Source organism: Perca fluviatilis, chromosome 18, assembly GCF_010015445.1.
Source record: "Perca fluviatilis chromosome 18, GENO_Pfluv_1.0, whole genome shotgun sequence".
Lineage (NCBI taxonomy): Eukaryota > Metazoa > Chordata > Actinopteri > Perciformes > Percidae > Perca > Perca fluviatilis.
Genome location: NC_053129.1, coordinates 18,699,522 through 18,714,299, shown reverse-complemented (window position 1 = coordinate 18,714,299; position 14,778 = coordinate 18,699,522). Strand labels below are relative to the sequence as shown.

The following is a 14,778-nucleotide window of genomic DNA, read 5'->3' as shown; positions in this document are numbered from 1 at the left end:
CGTGCATCACACGTAGTAAACATTGTGGTTATCTACAATTTTAAGCACTTTTGTCTTTGTTGTAACCAAATGAAGAAGTCGTACACATAGTGCTGTATACTGCTACCTATAGGCATGTCGCTACAGTCTTATTAGGAGTTAAATACCGCCTAATTAGTTATTTTGTAGCTTGTGCAGCTGAAATTGGCTAGAGACGCTCGGTTGCTATATGACAACAATGGCTTTAAGCCGAGTCTTGAGCAGAAAGCAGAGCAGTAGCCTAACGTTAACGTTAATCAAAACGTAATTTTCATGTATCAAACTGTGAAATATATGTGTGTAATATGTCAATAACTGGGTGAATAGAATCCTAAATGTTACTAAAAATGTTACAAAAATCCATCTTTTCTCTGACTCGTAGTATTGTGTGACAAAAAGAATGCAACAACCCGCGGTTATTCGTTTTTCGACACGGATGTGACGTCACGCTTGAGCTACTAGTCGCGATTACAAGACAAAAAGAACGCACCATTACCCCCTTGGCTGCGGAGCACAGCGAAGATTCCGGGAAACACTCTGGCCAATCAGAGCAGACTGGGCTTTGTCGGGAGGGGGGCTTAAAGAGACAGGAGGGTCATACAGAGGGTGAATACAGGTGCAGCAGCCATGGGCAGTTTGAGAAAATTAAAGTGTTTTTTGAACATTAAAACATGTAAACATGTTCTAGTACAAACACAAAATACAAGTATTAACCTGAAAATGCTATATAATAGTTGCCCTTTAAGTATTTTAATATTCTCCTTTATATCTCCTTTATACTTCTACTCCACCACAATTCAGAGTCAATTAGGCCTATTGTACATAATACTTCACTATTTATTTTATAGCTATAGTTACTTTGCAGATTCAGATTAATTATACAAAATATTATGAATAAACCATGATGTATATGTGGATAAAGATGAGACTTTGTTGAGCCCATGGTGAAATTCACAAGTTAACTGCCAAGTCATACTTCCGCTGTCATTTTGGTGAAAGTAACTCAAAAGTAACACAAAAGTAGTGTAAAGCATTACAATTAAGACACAGTAATATTGTAGTAATATAACTAATTACTCTCAAATGACAGTTACTAGTAATCTATAATGTATTGCATTTTGGAAGTCACTTGCCCAACACTGGTCATCATCTGGCGATAGCAACGCAATGCTTTGCCACGCTGTGACAAAAGTGTGTGGATGAAGCATTAATTGTTAAATTCTACTCATTTCGCAGCTGGCTAGTTAGCTATCTTGTTAATTCCATCATGCTTTAATACTACACTGGTTATGGAAAATAAGCCTAACAGCCATCTGGTAAACAGCGTCTCTCTGCCCCATGTTTATCGGTGTTTTAAGCCCCCAACGTCTCCTTCCTGGCAGCGCTGCCTGGAAGGCACTAGGATTAGGCAATTGTTATGGTTATGGTTATAGCGCTGCCTGGAAGGATACGCTGGCGGCTTGAAACACCATCGAGCCTGCCCCACTCCCAGACGATAGGACACTACTTCGCTGGCTGAGCAAACACTCAGTAGCTCAGTCGAGTGGAGACAGACTTTCAGTTAGTGGCTGTAGTAGGCCTAACTCAAATTCAGCCAGCGCAAACCCCAGTGCTGGGGATAACAGCAGGCCAGTGGCCAGTAGCAGGCAGCGTTGGGTCCATAGAAATAGAATTAATATAAAGGCCATTCAATTGAAGTCAACGTATTTAATTTTATGAATGTCAAATTTGTCTAAAATAATTAGAGAATTTATGACATGTAGTCGATCATTGTTGGAGAAAATCAAAGTTTTGGAAAATTTATTTTAATCATCCTCTCTAACTGAAACTCTAGTTAGTGCAACACACTTTACTTTACTTGTCACCCTGACAACTAACAACAATCCATTTTGTTGTGTACTAATGGAATGACCACGCCAAATGATTCAATGGCCTTTCTATCCATTTTATTTCTACAGTATGGTTTGGTCTAAACCGTTGTTACGGCAGCAACAGAAAATTTGCAGATCCGGCAGGGAGTCTGGGCTCAGACCCTTAGAGCCTGGCGCTGGGTCTTGCTCTGGCTGAATTTGAGTTGCTACAGCTGCTAAATGCCTGTCTCAAATGTAATGTTTTTCTTGTTGTTCCAATGTTCAAATTTGTACTTAAGTAGTGCTTTAGAAAAATGTACTTACTTACATTCCACCACTGGTTGCATGTAAGGCGTTTCAGGGCAGAAAACATATGTGTAACATATGCGAAGGTATCCTACATATACACTATAGACAGAACAAAAAGCAAAGCCAAGTAACGTAAAATAAATTTTATTTATATATCCCTATATTGTAAAATCAAAACACAATCTGCCACACAGTACAGCAAACAACATCCTTTGTCATAAGACCCTCGACTTAGATGAGGAACAACTCCCAGGCTTTGATCTTGTTCTTCATCCTCTCTCCAATGAGCTGCCAATCTATCACAGCTCGTTGTAGAGAGGGTGAGAAGGGTAATTCAAGATGGCTTTAATTTGGTCTCTCGTCTTTCTCGCCACTACATATATTATATAAGTCTGTACAGACATGGATGTACTGTAAACTTCCACTTGACAGATTGGCGAAGGCATACAACCCAGAGGAGGTAATTCTAGTTAAACCAGTTGTACGGAAAATTCGCACTATGGAGATGGAATATTTGTTAGCATCTTCAAACCAATGAACCAAACTCTATATAAAAATAGCTAATGTCCATCTCCCATACAGGTTTCCTGAAAATGTGTCTAGTGAAGTACAAAAGTGACATCAACTCCAAGTGTATCAGACAGGCTGCTGGCAATTTCCCACAGGTACAATGTACTTAGAAATTTTAAGTTGCAGTAGTTTTTGTATTATCAACACCATATCAATTTCACTGTCACAATGTCACTACTTGGTGTACTATTAGTATCAACATTTTGTTGAGAACATGTTAATAATGTGACATTACTTTTAAATGAATTGCTTTAAGCTGACCCCATTATAATAATCTTTACTATTTCCTGCATGGACTGTGTGGCATTGGAAATTATGCATTGCAAATGTTGTACCACATCCTGTGTCCAAAAGTGTCTATGATAAATGGTTCATGAGTTATGAAAGGGGGCGTGGCCATATTATATGGTGCACGGCGAACCACTGATGAAAGGAACTCTTTATGAGTGCAATGATGTCTCCTACAAGAGTCTACGTCAAACAGTTCATTTGTTATGAAAGGGGGAGTGGCATGAGACAAGCATTGTGTTGCTCAATATCATGTGTACCACACCAAGTACATTTAATTTCCTCAAAAAACAATAAACGCACATTAGACTATGAATTGGTAACTATGACTGGTGGTACTGAATATACCATCAGTTATGTGCAACATAGTCTGCTGTTTTAACTGCACTTTACATTAAGACACTTTTAAGTGCCTGAGACATTGTCTCTGAGGGAGTCTAGCCACAGGTTATTGTGGCTGAAGCGCAGTGGCTGCATGCTTGTGATGAGTCAAATCTACATCACTTGTCCTTTTTGCCCTCCTCCTGTTGGAGTGTCTGAGGTGTGGATCCATGAAGCACCAGCAGTCCAGACAGAGTGAGAGAGATTCCCACCCACCATAGAACAGCATGACTCTCTCCAAACATCACCGTCCCCAGGACAGCCTGAACACACACACAAAAACATACTCACTGTAAAACACAGACAGAAGAAGTCTGAAATGTCTAGGAGTCTGAATGCTTTCACAACAACTTTTTGCTGCTTAGTACATTTCTTTTTTACAGGCTCAATACTGCTTGAAGTAGGGTTGGGCGGTAATACGGTATACCGCGGGGTCTTAAAAATAGCAACGGTATCAGTTTCAATACCGTCATTAAAAAAAATGCAATGCACTTATATAGGAGACAAGGATTAAATATTAAATATAATTTATGTAATTATGTGTGGTTGTCATCACGTGACAGTGTGGAGGAGAAAGTTTTTTTTTTTGTAAGTTGTTGTTATGTTATTATTGTTTCAGTATTAGTGTTTGGTATTCAGTTTCTGAACGGTGCACAAGCCAACAGTTTGGTGATGCCGTCTGAGCCTTACGTCATAATTTTTAATTAGTCACGGTAATACCGTATACCGTGGTAAAATAGGGAGGAGGTATGACGGTATCAAAATTTGGATACTGCCCAAAAGTATCAGTAAAACTGAAAATGAGAGGTGAATAGAGCACCATAGGGGAATGCTTACTGAGGAGATGAAGTTGGATGCAGTGGTAGTGACTGTAGCCCTGGCTGAAGAGGAGCAGTGTCGGAGCGCCTTGGAAAAGAAGGTCCACATGACAGCATTACAGGTGAACAGAAGGCTTCCACACAGCAGCCGCAGGGGGATGTGGAGCTGCAAATACACATGTAACATGAGAAAGCAGCACTCAGCCACACAACGATGGGAGACAAATGAAGGGTGAAATCTTCTATAGTTCAGATAGGTTAAGATCTGGTTCTTCAGGATCTTCAGGATCACCGTACTATAAACACATACATATAATAATAATAATAATAATAATAATAATAATAATACATTTTATTTAAAAGGTGCCTTTCTCTGCACGTAAGGACACCGTACAGGAATACATAAAACATTTAAAAAGCAGCAAAATAAAAATAAAGAATAAAAAAAGAATAAAACAACAACAGAAACAACAGAAAGAGGCAGAGCAATTAACATCAAGTGGAATAGGCTGTTTTAAACCAATGTGTTTTGAGTTGCAATTTGAAATGGGGGAATGAATCAATGTTTCTGAGTTGGGGTGGTAATGAATTCCAGAGACAGGGAGCAGAGCGGCTGAATGCTCTGCTCCCCATGGTGGTGAGACGGGCGGAGGGGACAGACAGGTGTATGGAGGAAGAGCCCAACAAACACATACCCTTTAGGGAACGTTCCCTAAAGGTTCTCTGAAGTTAACCTTCCCAGAACGTTCCCCAGGGCTTAATTTGAGCCGGAACATGTTCCGGCACCTCCGATGTTGGATCCGGAACCTTTTTTTATTTGATCCGGAACCTCCTGTGTCACCAGGAAAAATGTAGGGCTGTGCTCAATTGAAGAAATTCTTAGTCGACTAACACTCATTCAATTGTATCGACTAATCGATTAGGTGATTTAATCGACAGATATGTAAATCTGAATTTCTCCGCAAAGAGTCATGCAAAAGGATGCATATATTGAATAAGATAATGCCTCCTTTGCATATTTAAACACAACATTTCAGAAAATGTGTAATACAACAAATAATTGCCTTAATAAAAGTAATCAAAGTAGGTTTCACGGTGATATCTATTAGGTAAAATGTCAACCCTTAATTCTTGTGTTTACCAGAGATGTGCTAGTACGTTTCTTGGAAATAAGTCATTCAGCATGAAAAAAGCATAAAACATGACTAATCGACTAAAGAAATCTAAGTTGACTAAGATCAAAACGACCGATTAGTCGACTAATTGACTAAGAGGGAGCAGCCCTAGAAAAATGAATCGCCTAAATGAAAAAAATAAACTACGGTTTGTGTAGTGTTCAATGTTGTTATCTGTTTTGTTAGTCTTTATTCCCCATTGAAGTTCCACAAAAATCTTGTGTTTGCATTTTGAGGTGAATTTTCAGGGTAAGACGGAGGGGGGAGAGGGACGGAGGGAGGGGAGGCACTTCAACAGCGCGGCGCTGCACTTCTAGTGACACAAGCACTTGTGCTGGTTGAGATTGCTGTTACAGCCTCATTTCACTCAGGGGAAAAATGTCAAAAAGACAACAAAGTTTGCTTAATTTGTTCAAATATGCTGGCCAGTCGGATCCCAAACAAGCAAAAAACGTTTCTGCCGATCAAGAATGTGGAGACCACGGTGGGTTTTTTGGTTAATTTGATAGTCCGATGGATAATTGCTGCTTGTGAAAACGATTGTTGCAGTGTATTTTTTATAGGGCTGGGCGATATGGCTGAAAACTGTATCACGATATAAGTGTTTCATATCGGTCGATATCGATAATTATTGATATTTTTTATGACCTATTTAAAATAAGGACCAGGAGAAAAATATATTAAATTTAAACATTTTTATTTTAAACTTAACCTTCCTCTGATTATAATCCCCTCAGTTATAAAAGCAGAAATGTCAACACAACCGGAAACCACTCAAATAATTAAAATGTAAACATAAGTCTAAAATCACAGTGAAGAAAGAATAAGTAAGAACTGCTTAATAAGGTGTAATAAAATGGTGCAAAGTGTTAAATATAAACATAGCGAAACCTGAAACCTGAGAAGAACTATTTTCTGCAGCTTTAGTGCTAGGTTGGTAACCTGGCTTCTGGACAGTGCTCAGCACGTCTGCCTCCGTTATTTCTTTGTAGCGTTTAGTAAGGCGCTGATGCAGAGTACCTCTCCATGGCGGTCTGCTACTTGTGCGGTGTAGCAGCTGCAGATGTTGTTGGACGTTGCTGGCGAATACGGCTGTGCTCCAAAGTGTGAGCGCGGCTAAGGTGGTAAAACAAGTTTGCGCTAGTGTTGGTGGGAACGACGGTCAGACTTATAAAATCCCCAAAACTGCCATACTGACTTTTCCTGTTTTATCAACAATTTCCTCGCTCGCTGCGGCACTCACTTTCCACTTATGGCTCCACGCCGCCGGTTATTGTAGAATCCAACACGAGACAGCGATGTGGCGCAACCAAACTTGATACTGTTACATGATTGGCTGTTAGAGTGTCACTCCCTACGTTGCTAGGTTACCAGAGAGTGAGTGCCTTTGTTCATGCAACCAAACTTGCTTCGCAACTTCTGGTTTCTTCCGAAGAAGAAAAACAAGTTATCGAACGTTTTATCAAACGCATTTTCTATTGATATTGATTACGTGTCTATCGCGATACATATCGTTATCGTTTTATCGCCCAGCCCTAATTTTCTTTTTTTTTTTTTATTTCGCACCGATGCAGTGCATGTTCTGAAATAAAAATAAACATTGCCCTGATGTACACACAGCATTGTTTAGGGTTTTTTTTGTCAGAGAAGCTACTAGGCAGTGTCATTTTTATATTTTTGTTCCGTTATCTCCAACCCCCGTTTTGAGTCACCGGATCCACCCCCCTCTGCGCTCCGGGACCTCCCACTTTACAAATTAAGGACTGACGTTCCCTAAAGGTAAAATATTTTGGAACCTTCAGCTAACCTTCCTGGAACGTTCTCTTAAAGTTGTTTTTGTTGAACTTTTAAAGAACCTTTAGGGAACATTCCCTAAAGGTTCTCTTAAAGGTGCTCTAAGTGATGGGACGCGTTTTTTAGGCTACAACATTTTTCGTCACATACAGCATACATCTCCTCACTATTCGCTAGCTGCCTGTCCCCTGAACACACTGTCAAAAAACGCGGTCTCTGAAGACAGCTCAGCATCCACAAACGGCAACAAAAACAAACTTGTCTCCGACAAGAAGGAGCTGGTTGAGCCATCACTGCAGCAGCGTTAGCACGTAGACTACTTCCACAATGCGTATTCATGACTCAACCAGCTCCTTCTTGTCGGTTATTGGCTGGAACTCTGTTTGTTATGGTTCGTTGTGCAGGTTGGCACAGTTTGTTTTTGTTGCCGTTTATGGAGCCTGGGCTGTCTTCAGAGACTGCGTTTTTTTACAGTGTGTTCAGGGGACAGACAGCTAGCCGATAGTGAGGAGATGTTTGCTGTAGGCCTATGTGACAAAAAATGTTGTAGCCTAAAAAAACGCGTCACATCACTTAGAGCACCTTTAAGGTTAAATTCTAGGATCTGAGGGAGCGGGAATCTGGAGGAGATCAGACAAATGGGGGGCGAGGTTGTGGATGGGCTTGAATGTAAACAGGAGGACGACAACTTCCTTTGGGACGATAAAAAGCAGCCTATTTTATCTCTTATGTTTCGAGAAAGAGACACAGAGAGAGGTGTTATATTGAACGTAACGTTACCCAGTCACAGGCGGTTCCAGGTTCAGTCCATGGTTCAGTCCAGCCGCTGAGCCCGGAATCACACTTCTCTCTCAGGTAGTCTGCACCGAGTGACAGTTTGGCAGACAATGAGGCAACAGCACCCAAAAAGCCCGCTAATAACGCGTACAAAGACCCTAAAATCATATTTGACACATTACCGGAACAGGAGTCCATACCAGTTGTAACGTTACCCGTTAACAGTCACGTTAGGCTCGTTCAAGATGAGCAAAGTCTACGTAGAAGTGATCACGGGCGACCGCCGCACAATTCATACCGGTTAGATTTGTGTTCGATTTGATCAATGGATGTAGGCTATCATGGATGTATATTTGATCCCAACTTGCCTGTTGCCTACAAGATGTGAGTCGCGCATGTGCAGAACGGTCGCCATCTTTGACAGCTAGCTACGGCAACCCCTCTTGGACAAACTATAGTGTCCGACCCGTTCTCTTAATACGTCCATGGTCCGACCATACCATATGTCTATGTGTCCGACCAACGCGATACGAAACGCGAAATATAAATAGAGGCCTATTAGGACCCAGAGCATCTGGATAAAGAAAGGAGGGTTCAGCAGGTTCAGGTGACACCAGGGCCAGTGGTTACAAGGAGCGGATGATGAGAATCTCACCTCAATAAGTCTTTAAGTCACTTCCCAGACAGCAAAATGTATTTGGGCCAGATTTGGACCAGGTCTTCATTAGCATTTGGCGCAGATCCGCTAAACGGACCTGGGCCGGGCTCATCTGTTCCAACGGCCCAATACCGGAACAGGTTGGAATTACGGATCAGAGACAGATCTGGGCCAGAATTGGCCCAGTACAGTTATTAATGCCATGACGTGTGGTGCGGATCTGGCCCAGACTCATATTTTACATCTGGGGCTCATCTGGCCCTGATCTGTGATTCATATTTACAAATATCCACGCAATTTGTAATTTTCAAAATAGTTTTTATTTTTTATTTTAAAAAGGCAAAAGAGAAAACTACAGCATGAACAACCATCTGACGTGAATCCAGATGCACAAAAAGAGAAAAAGCATATGATTAAAGATCATTGTTAATTATTCAAATTACAAAAAAAAATACAAAACCAAGTAGCCTAACCTAATGTGAACACTGCGCCTACTGTAGGTATATTTACTGCTTATTAGTTGGGTGAAACCGGGCACGGCGTCCACCCCCGCAGTCTTAAGGCAGATCTGGCTATTGATTTATCTCCGTGTCCGTGGCTTTGTCAGACATGCGATTCTTCCTCATTGCTCCTGTAAGACGTAGCCTACAAAAAGCACACAAAGCAAAGAAACAAACAGTATGTTAGATTAAGTATTCAAAGATTATAGTAAAATGCTTGCACAAATGTGACGTGGTGTGTAGTGAGTGAGTGAATGAGTAAGAGAGTGATTAAGTAAAGACTAACAAAACTAACAAAAGACGGTTTAGCCTAGTGGGTAGCGCTAACAAACGATTTTGCAGCTAACACACAATGGACACGATATTCAGTAATTTTGGTGAATAATAAGCAAAGATCACTGATTCAGCCTTAAAGCCTGTTCACATTAGTTGTGGATGTTTAAAAGAACCTATAGCTAGGCTACTACAAGCATAGCCTAGCTATAGGTCTATAGCCTACCCAGCTTGTCTGACACGTCTCAGGTTGTCAGAATGTCAGTGTAAACTAAGTTTGTAAACGTTTATGTTTAGCCTATACATATTTAACATATTAACATGACATCAACAGCAGTTTACTTTTACAATTTTACTTGTATAATGCACTTACCAATAATCACAAAGACGGTGCAGCCTGCAGTCTTCCTCTCTGCATTTCAAATAGAGTTGCGGGTTTATGCAGGAAAAAAGCGTTCCGTTAGTTGTGGCGCGTCCGGTCTGCGCAGCTCCTGCGGATCTGGCCCACACCCGCCGGGCGGACTCAATTCAGTTGTGGCGCGTCCGGTCTGCACAACTCCCGTGGATCTGGCCCAGACCCGCCGGGCAGACTCAATTCAGTTGTAGCGCGTCCGGTCTGCGCAACTCCCGTGGATCTGGCCCACATCATGATGTATTAGAACGGGCCCACACCCGCCGAGCGGACTCAATTCAGTTGTGGCGTGTCCGGTCTGGCCCACACCCGCTGGGCGGACATATTTCAGTTGTGGCGCGTCCGGTCTGCGCAGCTCCCGTGGATCCGGCCCGCACTCGCCGGGCGGACATGTGGCGTGTCTGGTCTGCGCAGCTGTCCCGGATCTGCGTCGCACCCGCCGGACGGACTGTCGTTCTCAGAAGCTACAGACAAGTCTGGCGCAAAGTTGGTGCAGATCTGCATACTGAGTGTGACTGCTGCGCGAATCTGCTGATTCGAAAACGGATCTGGCACAGATGTAAATGCTGTCTGGGTTACTACAAACCATTAAACACCTTGAGATCGCTGTTAGGCTAGGTCCTACTCCCTAAAGACAGGACCCAGAGAGGAAAACTGAAGTGGAGCATTGCATGAAACACATGCAACAGTGGGTTACAATCCCCATCATGTGATGGCACCAGAGCTAACTTGATTTTCTAAAGATTACATTGGATAAAAGTGGCCTTTGAGTTTAGATACCTTGTTACATATAAGCCACTTTCCGACCAAGTACAGGAGCATATAGAAACAGTCCACTTCTAAACAGTTCTACTAACTACTCTCCCCCAAAACAATTTACCATTTGCATTCACACTGGCCAAGTGGCCATAGGAACTGAGGTGTCTGAATGAATCTTTTGTTATAGCGAAAAACTTTCACAATAATGTCAACAGGTGTGATTAGATGGCTGTGTGAACACAAAAGACCTTTTGTTATTATAACACAGCCATCTAACCACCACAATATTTTGTTATGATACCACAGCCATTTAACCTGCTGCTGCTCTTTTTAATCAAGCAGGTAGACCTACCTTCATGTGTGCATGTAGGCCTACAAATAACTGTAGTTACCCACTTTTCTATTAAATATTTTATTTATATCTAAGTAAAACCCAACACAGCAAACGCCCCGCCACCATGTAGTCAAGCAGCACAACAGCACACAGTACAAAGGGCTCTGCGACGAAATGGAACAAAACATAATGTAGTGTTAGGGTGTTAGTGTTATACAAGCAGACTGTAAAAACGATTGAAAACTGGCTACAGAAACACCGGCCCGCTGTAGGGTGTCCGGTAAGAACTTGACCCAGAGATGTCTGACTTTGAGATCCAGAAAGATTTATTAAACGACTCGAACATGAAGGTGTATTTGACATTTGAAGTTGGATGTGATTCTGAAATATAAGCAAATAATAATGCACTTTAATAAGCATCTGATCTATGAAAATTATTTACCAAACTAAATGTTATAGACACCAGCACATAACAATAAACAATACTAAGAATGACGTTACTTTCTCAGTAATAATTAACATAAATGTAACATATTGCTCAGTAACACAAAGTGAGAATAAGCCACATCTGTTACAGCACACATATCCATGACGGAGAAAACAGTGTAATACACTTTTAATAGCTAAGCACGCGTGGCTCCACAGCGTTAGTCCGTTTACTGATTGCACGTTACTGGCAAATTGGCCTAACACAACCTGAATATCAACACGTGGCTGCACAAATAATATTAAACAATCTGCACATCTATCAACTATGCAATAAGAAACACAGAAACAGCAACATTATCAAGGCGATAATATCTCTCTCTCCAAATAGGCTAAATGTCATGTCGTAACACGGGCTAAACGTATCCACATTGCAGCAGAACACTTATTGAAATATGAATAAACATAGCTTTAACGTTTACACAGATAACGAGGCAGTAAAAAAAAACATGACAGTTTAGCAAGCTACAGAATAGTTTTACGTTTAACGTTCTGGGCTACACACATCACTTCAACAAGTCCGAAAACGGGAAAGGAAAGATAAAGAAAAAGTCGGTTCGCTGCTGCTGATGGCGGTCTGTCCCCTTCTTCTCCTGCGATGACTCTCGTCACTGATTGGTCGATCATCTCAGGAGAGAGAGCAAGTTTTACTATGGCCTTGTTTACACAGACCTAACCTAACAACAACACAAGACTTGTTTGAGACAACCAAAGGTTTTGAGAACATTCTAGTGGTATGGGGCCCTTCCATAGAATACAGTAGGCCTATTTAGGACCTGGGGCCCCCTAGTGGGTATATGGCCACATTCCTGAGACTAATAATGAGAGTGGGAAGACATGTACTAACATGTAAAGTCAAGGTAGTGAAAACCACAGTAGATTGATTAGGGGCTCTCATTTATTTTACAGAATGAAAAAATAGCAATCTTAGATAGGAGTTTGTGGCACTAAATTGTATTCAAATGAGATTAATAGACAAATACCCTCTACAGGTCCTACGCCGTCAACATGACAAGTCCCAGTTGGTCTCTGTATTAAGAATAAAAGTGTGACACTTTCATACCATGTAAACTGTCGTGGACAGTAGACACATCCTTCAGCTGAATGATAAATAATGTATATACTTCTATCATTGTAGGCTACACATTTTAAACCAATATAGGCCTAGCAGTATATTGATACTGCAGTTATAAGATTAGAAATCATCTTCTTTTTTTTGTGCTAGTTTTCTAACTGTTCACAATTACCTTATTTATAGGCCCTATCTGAAGATTTTCAGTTCTCAAAAACATCTTTAATTTTACAGTAATTGCATAATGATCCGTGCAGTATGTGATCATGGTAAATGTGGGTTACAAAACAGACAAATCACGTTGGCTGAGGTATTTTTGAAAAGTGCAAAAGCTATTATTTTTCTGTCGGCAGCTCAGGGATTACCCAATTACATATGGTAGAGCTGTCCAGTTTCCAGGGAAACATCCCTGTTACTGATCCCACGAGACCAGACAAGGACTCGCTACTGTGTGTGGGGAGTCTGGCTCTGTGTGAACAATTATTATTGGCTAGAGAAATCCCTCCAGTATTGTAGCTTAGTGCGTCAAATAATCACTAAGAATAGCATGTCACCCACTCCTCCATACGGAGCATTTAGGCTAGAAGTAAAATTCACAAAACTTTCATATAGCTGTGACTAATCAAAATGTTTGCATCTTTTAACCATACTTAAATGTGAATGTCACACCTGCCCACTAAAGCTATACTTTTCTTCTTCATACCACTTACATTGATTTTCAATCCTCAAGTAGCCTACATTTTGAGCAATATTCATTACACAGTTCTAGGGGAGGGTGCAGTCTGTAAGCCACCTGTAAAGGTAGTTGAATAATGTCACTATTGACTGCCTAACCTTTTTATCACCTCTGGGCAGTGAATTAGCACCGCATGTCCTTACTTTACAGAGAATAATACTTCCTTAAATCAGCATGCATGCTGACGCAAGTGCCTACACACCCTTCAATTAATTGCTGTCATTCTCTAAAGTGCTTGTTATCATCTCTAGATACTGAAAATACAAACAAAAATCAGACCATACGCTGATAAGAGCACCTGACTCCAGACTGAGTTCAAACCTCAATTTGATTTGTCATACACTACCACTGCTGAACACACAGTGCCATATAAACTTAATGTTATAAAATATTGGTACTGTATCAGAGGGACTCACTCTGTTGACATGAAACAAAGAAGAAGGAATATGTCAGGAACAGATGTAATTTGCTTCACTAAAAGTGTAATTTGGTGTCATTGTAAATGCCTGACTGAGTATCACTCTGTCACTCACACAGACTTTTAGCCACAGGGGAAGACACTGAAGTATTCATGGTTTTGTAAAGCCTTCACACTATCTCTCGACAAAAGAAATTGATCAGGGGATAGCTCTCTGTGAATATGGAGCCGAGCCATACTGAGCTCTTGTCATCATGGCATAGAGGCAAACTCAGTTTCATTGTGCTCACATTTACACCCAGGAACGGATCTCTTTCTTTCTCCCTCCTTGCATCCTCATATACTCATCATTTTCTCCTTTCCTCCTCCTCGCCTCGCTCTTACTTTCCTCCTCTCTTTCTATCAGGCTTACGCTGCCTGGATCCTCCCCTGGGTTGCAGCACCGACGCAGTTTGGCGTCATAGTGGTCTAATTTTACTGCTGTTGATGCTGATGTTAAAAGAAGCAATGGGCAACTGCTATTTCTGCTGCTTCCCCATCTCCCAGGGGCCGGCGAAAAGGTATAAATAGACAGCGTTATTAGGCGCTGCATGGTCGCACATATGGCTTTATTGAGGAAAAAGAGGCTCTGCTTAAGTGCAATGGAAATCAGATAGGTACTCAGAATTCAGCTGTTACGCAACAGCACAGTGCTAACAAAACAAGAGGCTTCGTAAAAGCACATTTAATCCAAGCAAGAACCAAGGAAGTAGCATTGTTCTGCAACTTGAATTCTTTAAACTATATCAAATATTTGAATATTTCTTTGAGGTTGTACTTTGGAAGAGCAGGCCTGTGTCCATACAGGAAGCAGAGTAACAACTGCTAATATCTTGGCCGTGTTTCACAAGAAGGGTGTGTACTTGAAGGGCACAAACGTCAGAGTAATTTAGTTATTGGTAGTCTTCCACCCAGTATGTTCCTCACGTGCACAAACACACCACGCATTTCCTGTGCAAAGCCATTAAGCAATCCGCCTTCCGATGATTCTTTACATGGTGAAATATTGAAAGAAGATGAAATGAGCGAGTAAGGTATACGAATGACAAGTAGAAGGGAGGGGTAAAGGTTTGATGACGAACTGCGTAACAATAATAAGATAATGAGATAA

At 41.2% G+C, this 14,778-nt stretch overlaps 1 protein-coding gene across 1 annotated transcript; it reads right to left on the bottom strand.

Moving 5' to 3' along the window:
• Positions 1 to 2,305: 2,305 nt before the first annotated feature.
• On the bottom strand, positions 2,306 to 8,444 carry LOC120547227 (transmembrane protein 42-like). Its single transcript, XM_039782718.1, has 3 exons — positions 7,984 to 8,444; positions 4,254 to 4,400; positions 2,306 to 3,679 (listed from the first exon to the last, which is right to left on the bottom strand). The coding sequence occupies exons 1-3, from the start codon at positions 8,176 to 8,178 to the stop codon at positions 3,536 to 3,538; spliced, it is 486 nt and encodes a 161-aa protein (XP_039638652.1). The 5' UTR covers positions 8,179 to 8,444; the 3' UTR covers positions 2,306 to 3,535.
• Positions 8,445 to 14,778: the final 6,334 nt, after the last annotated feature.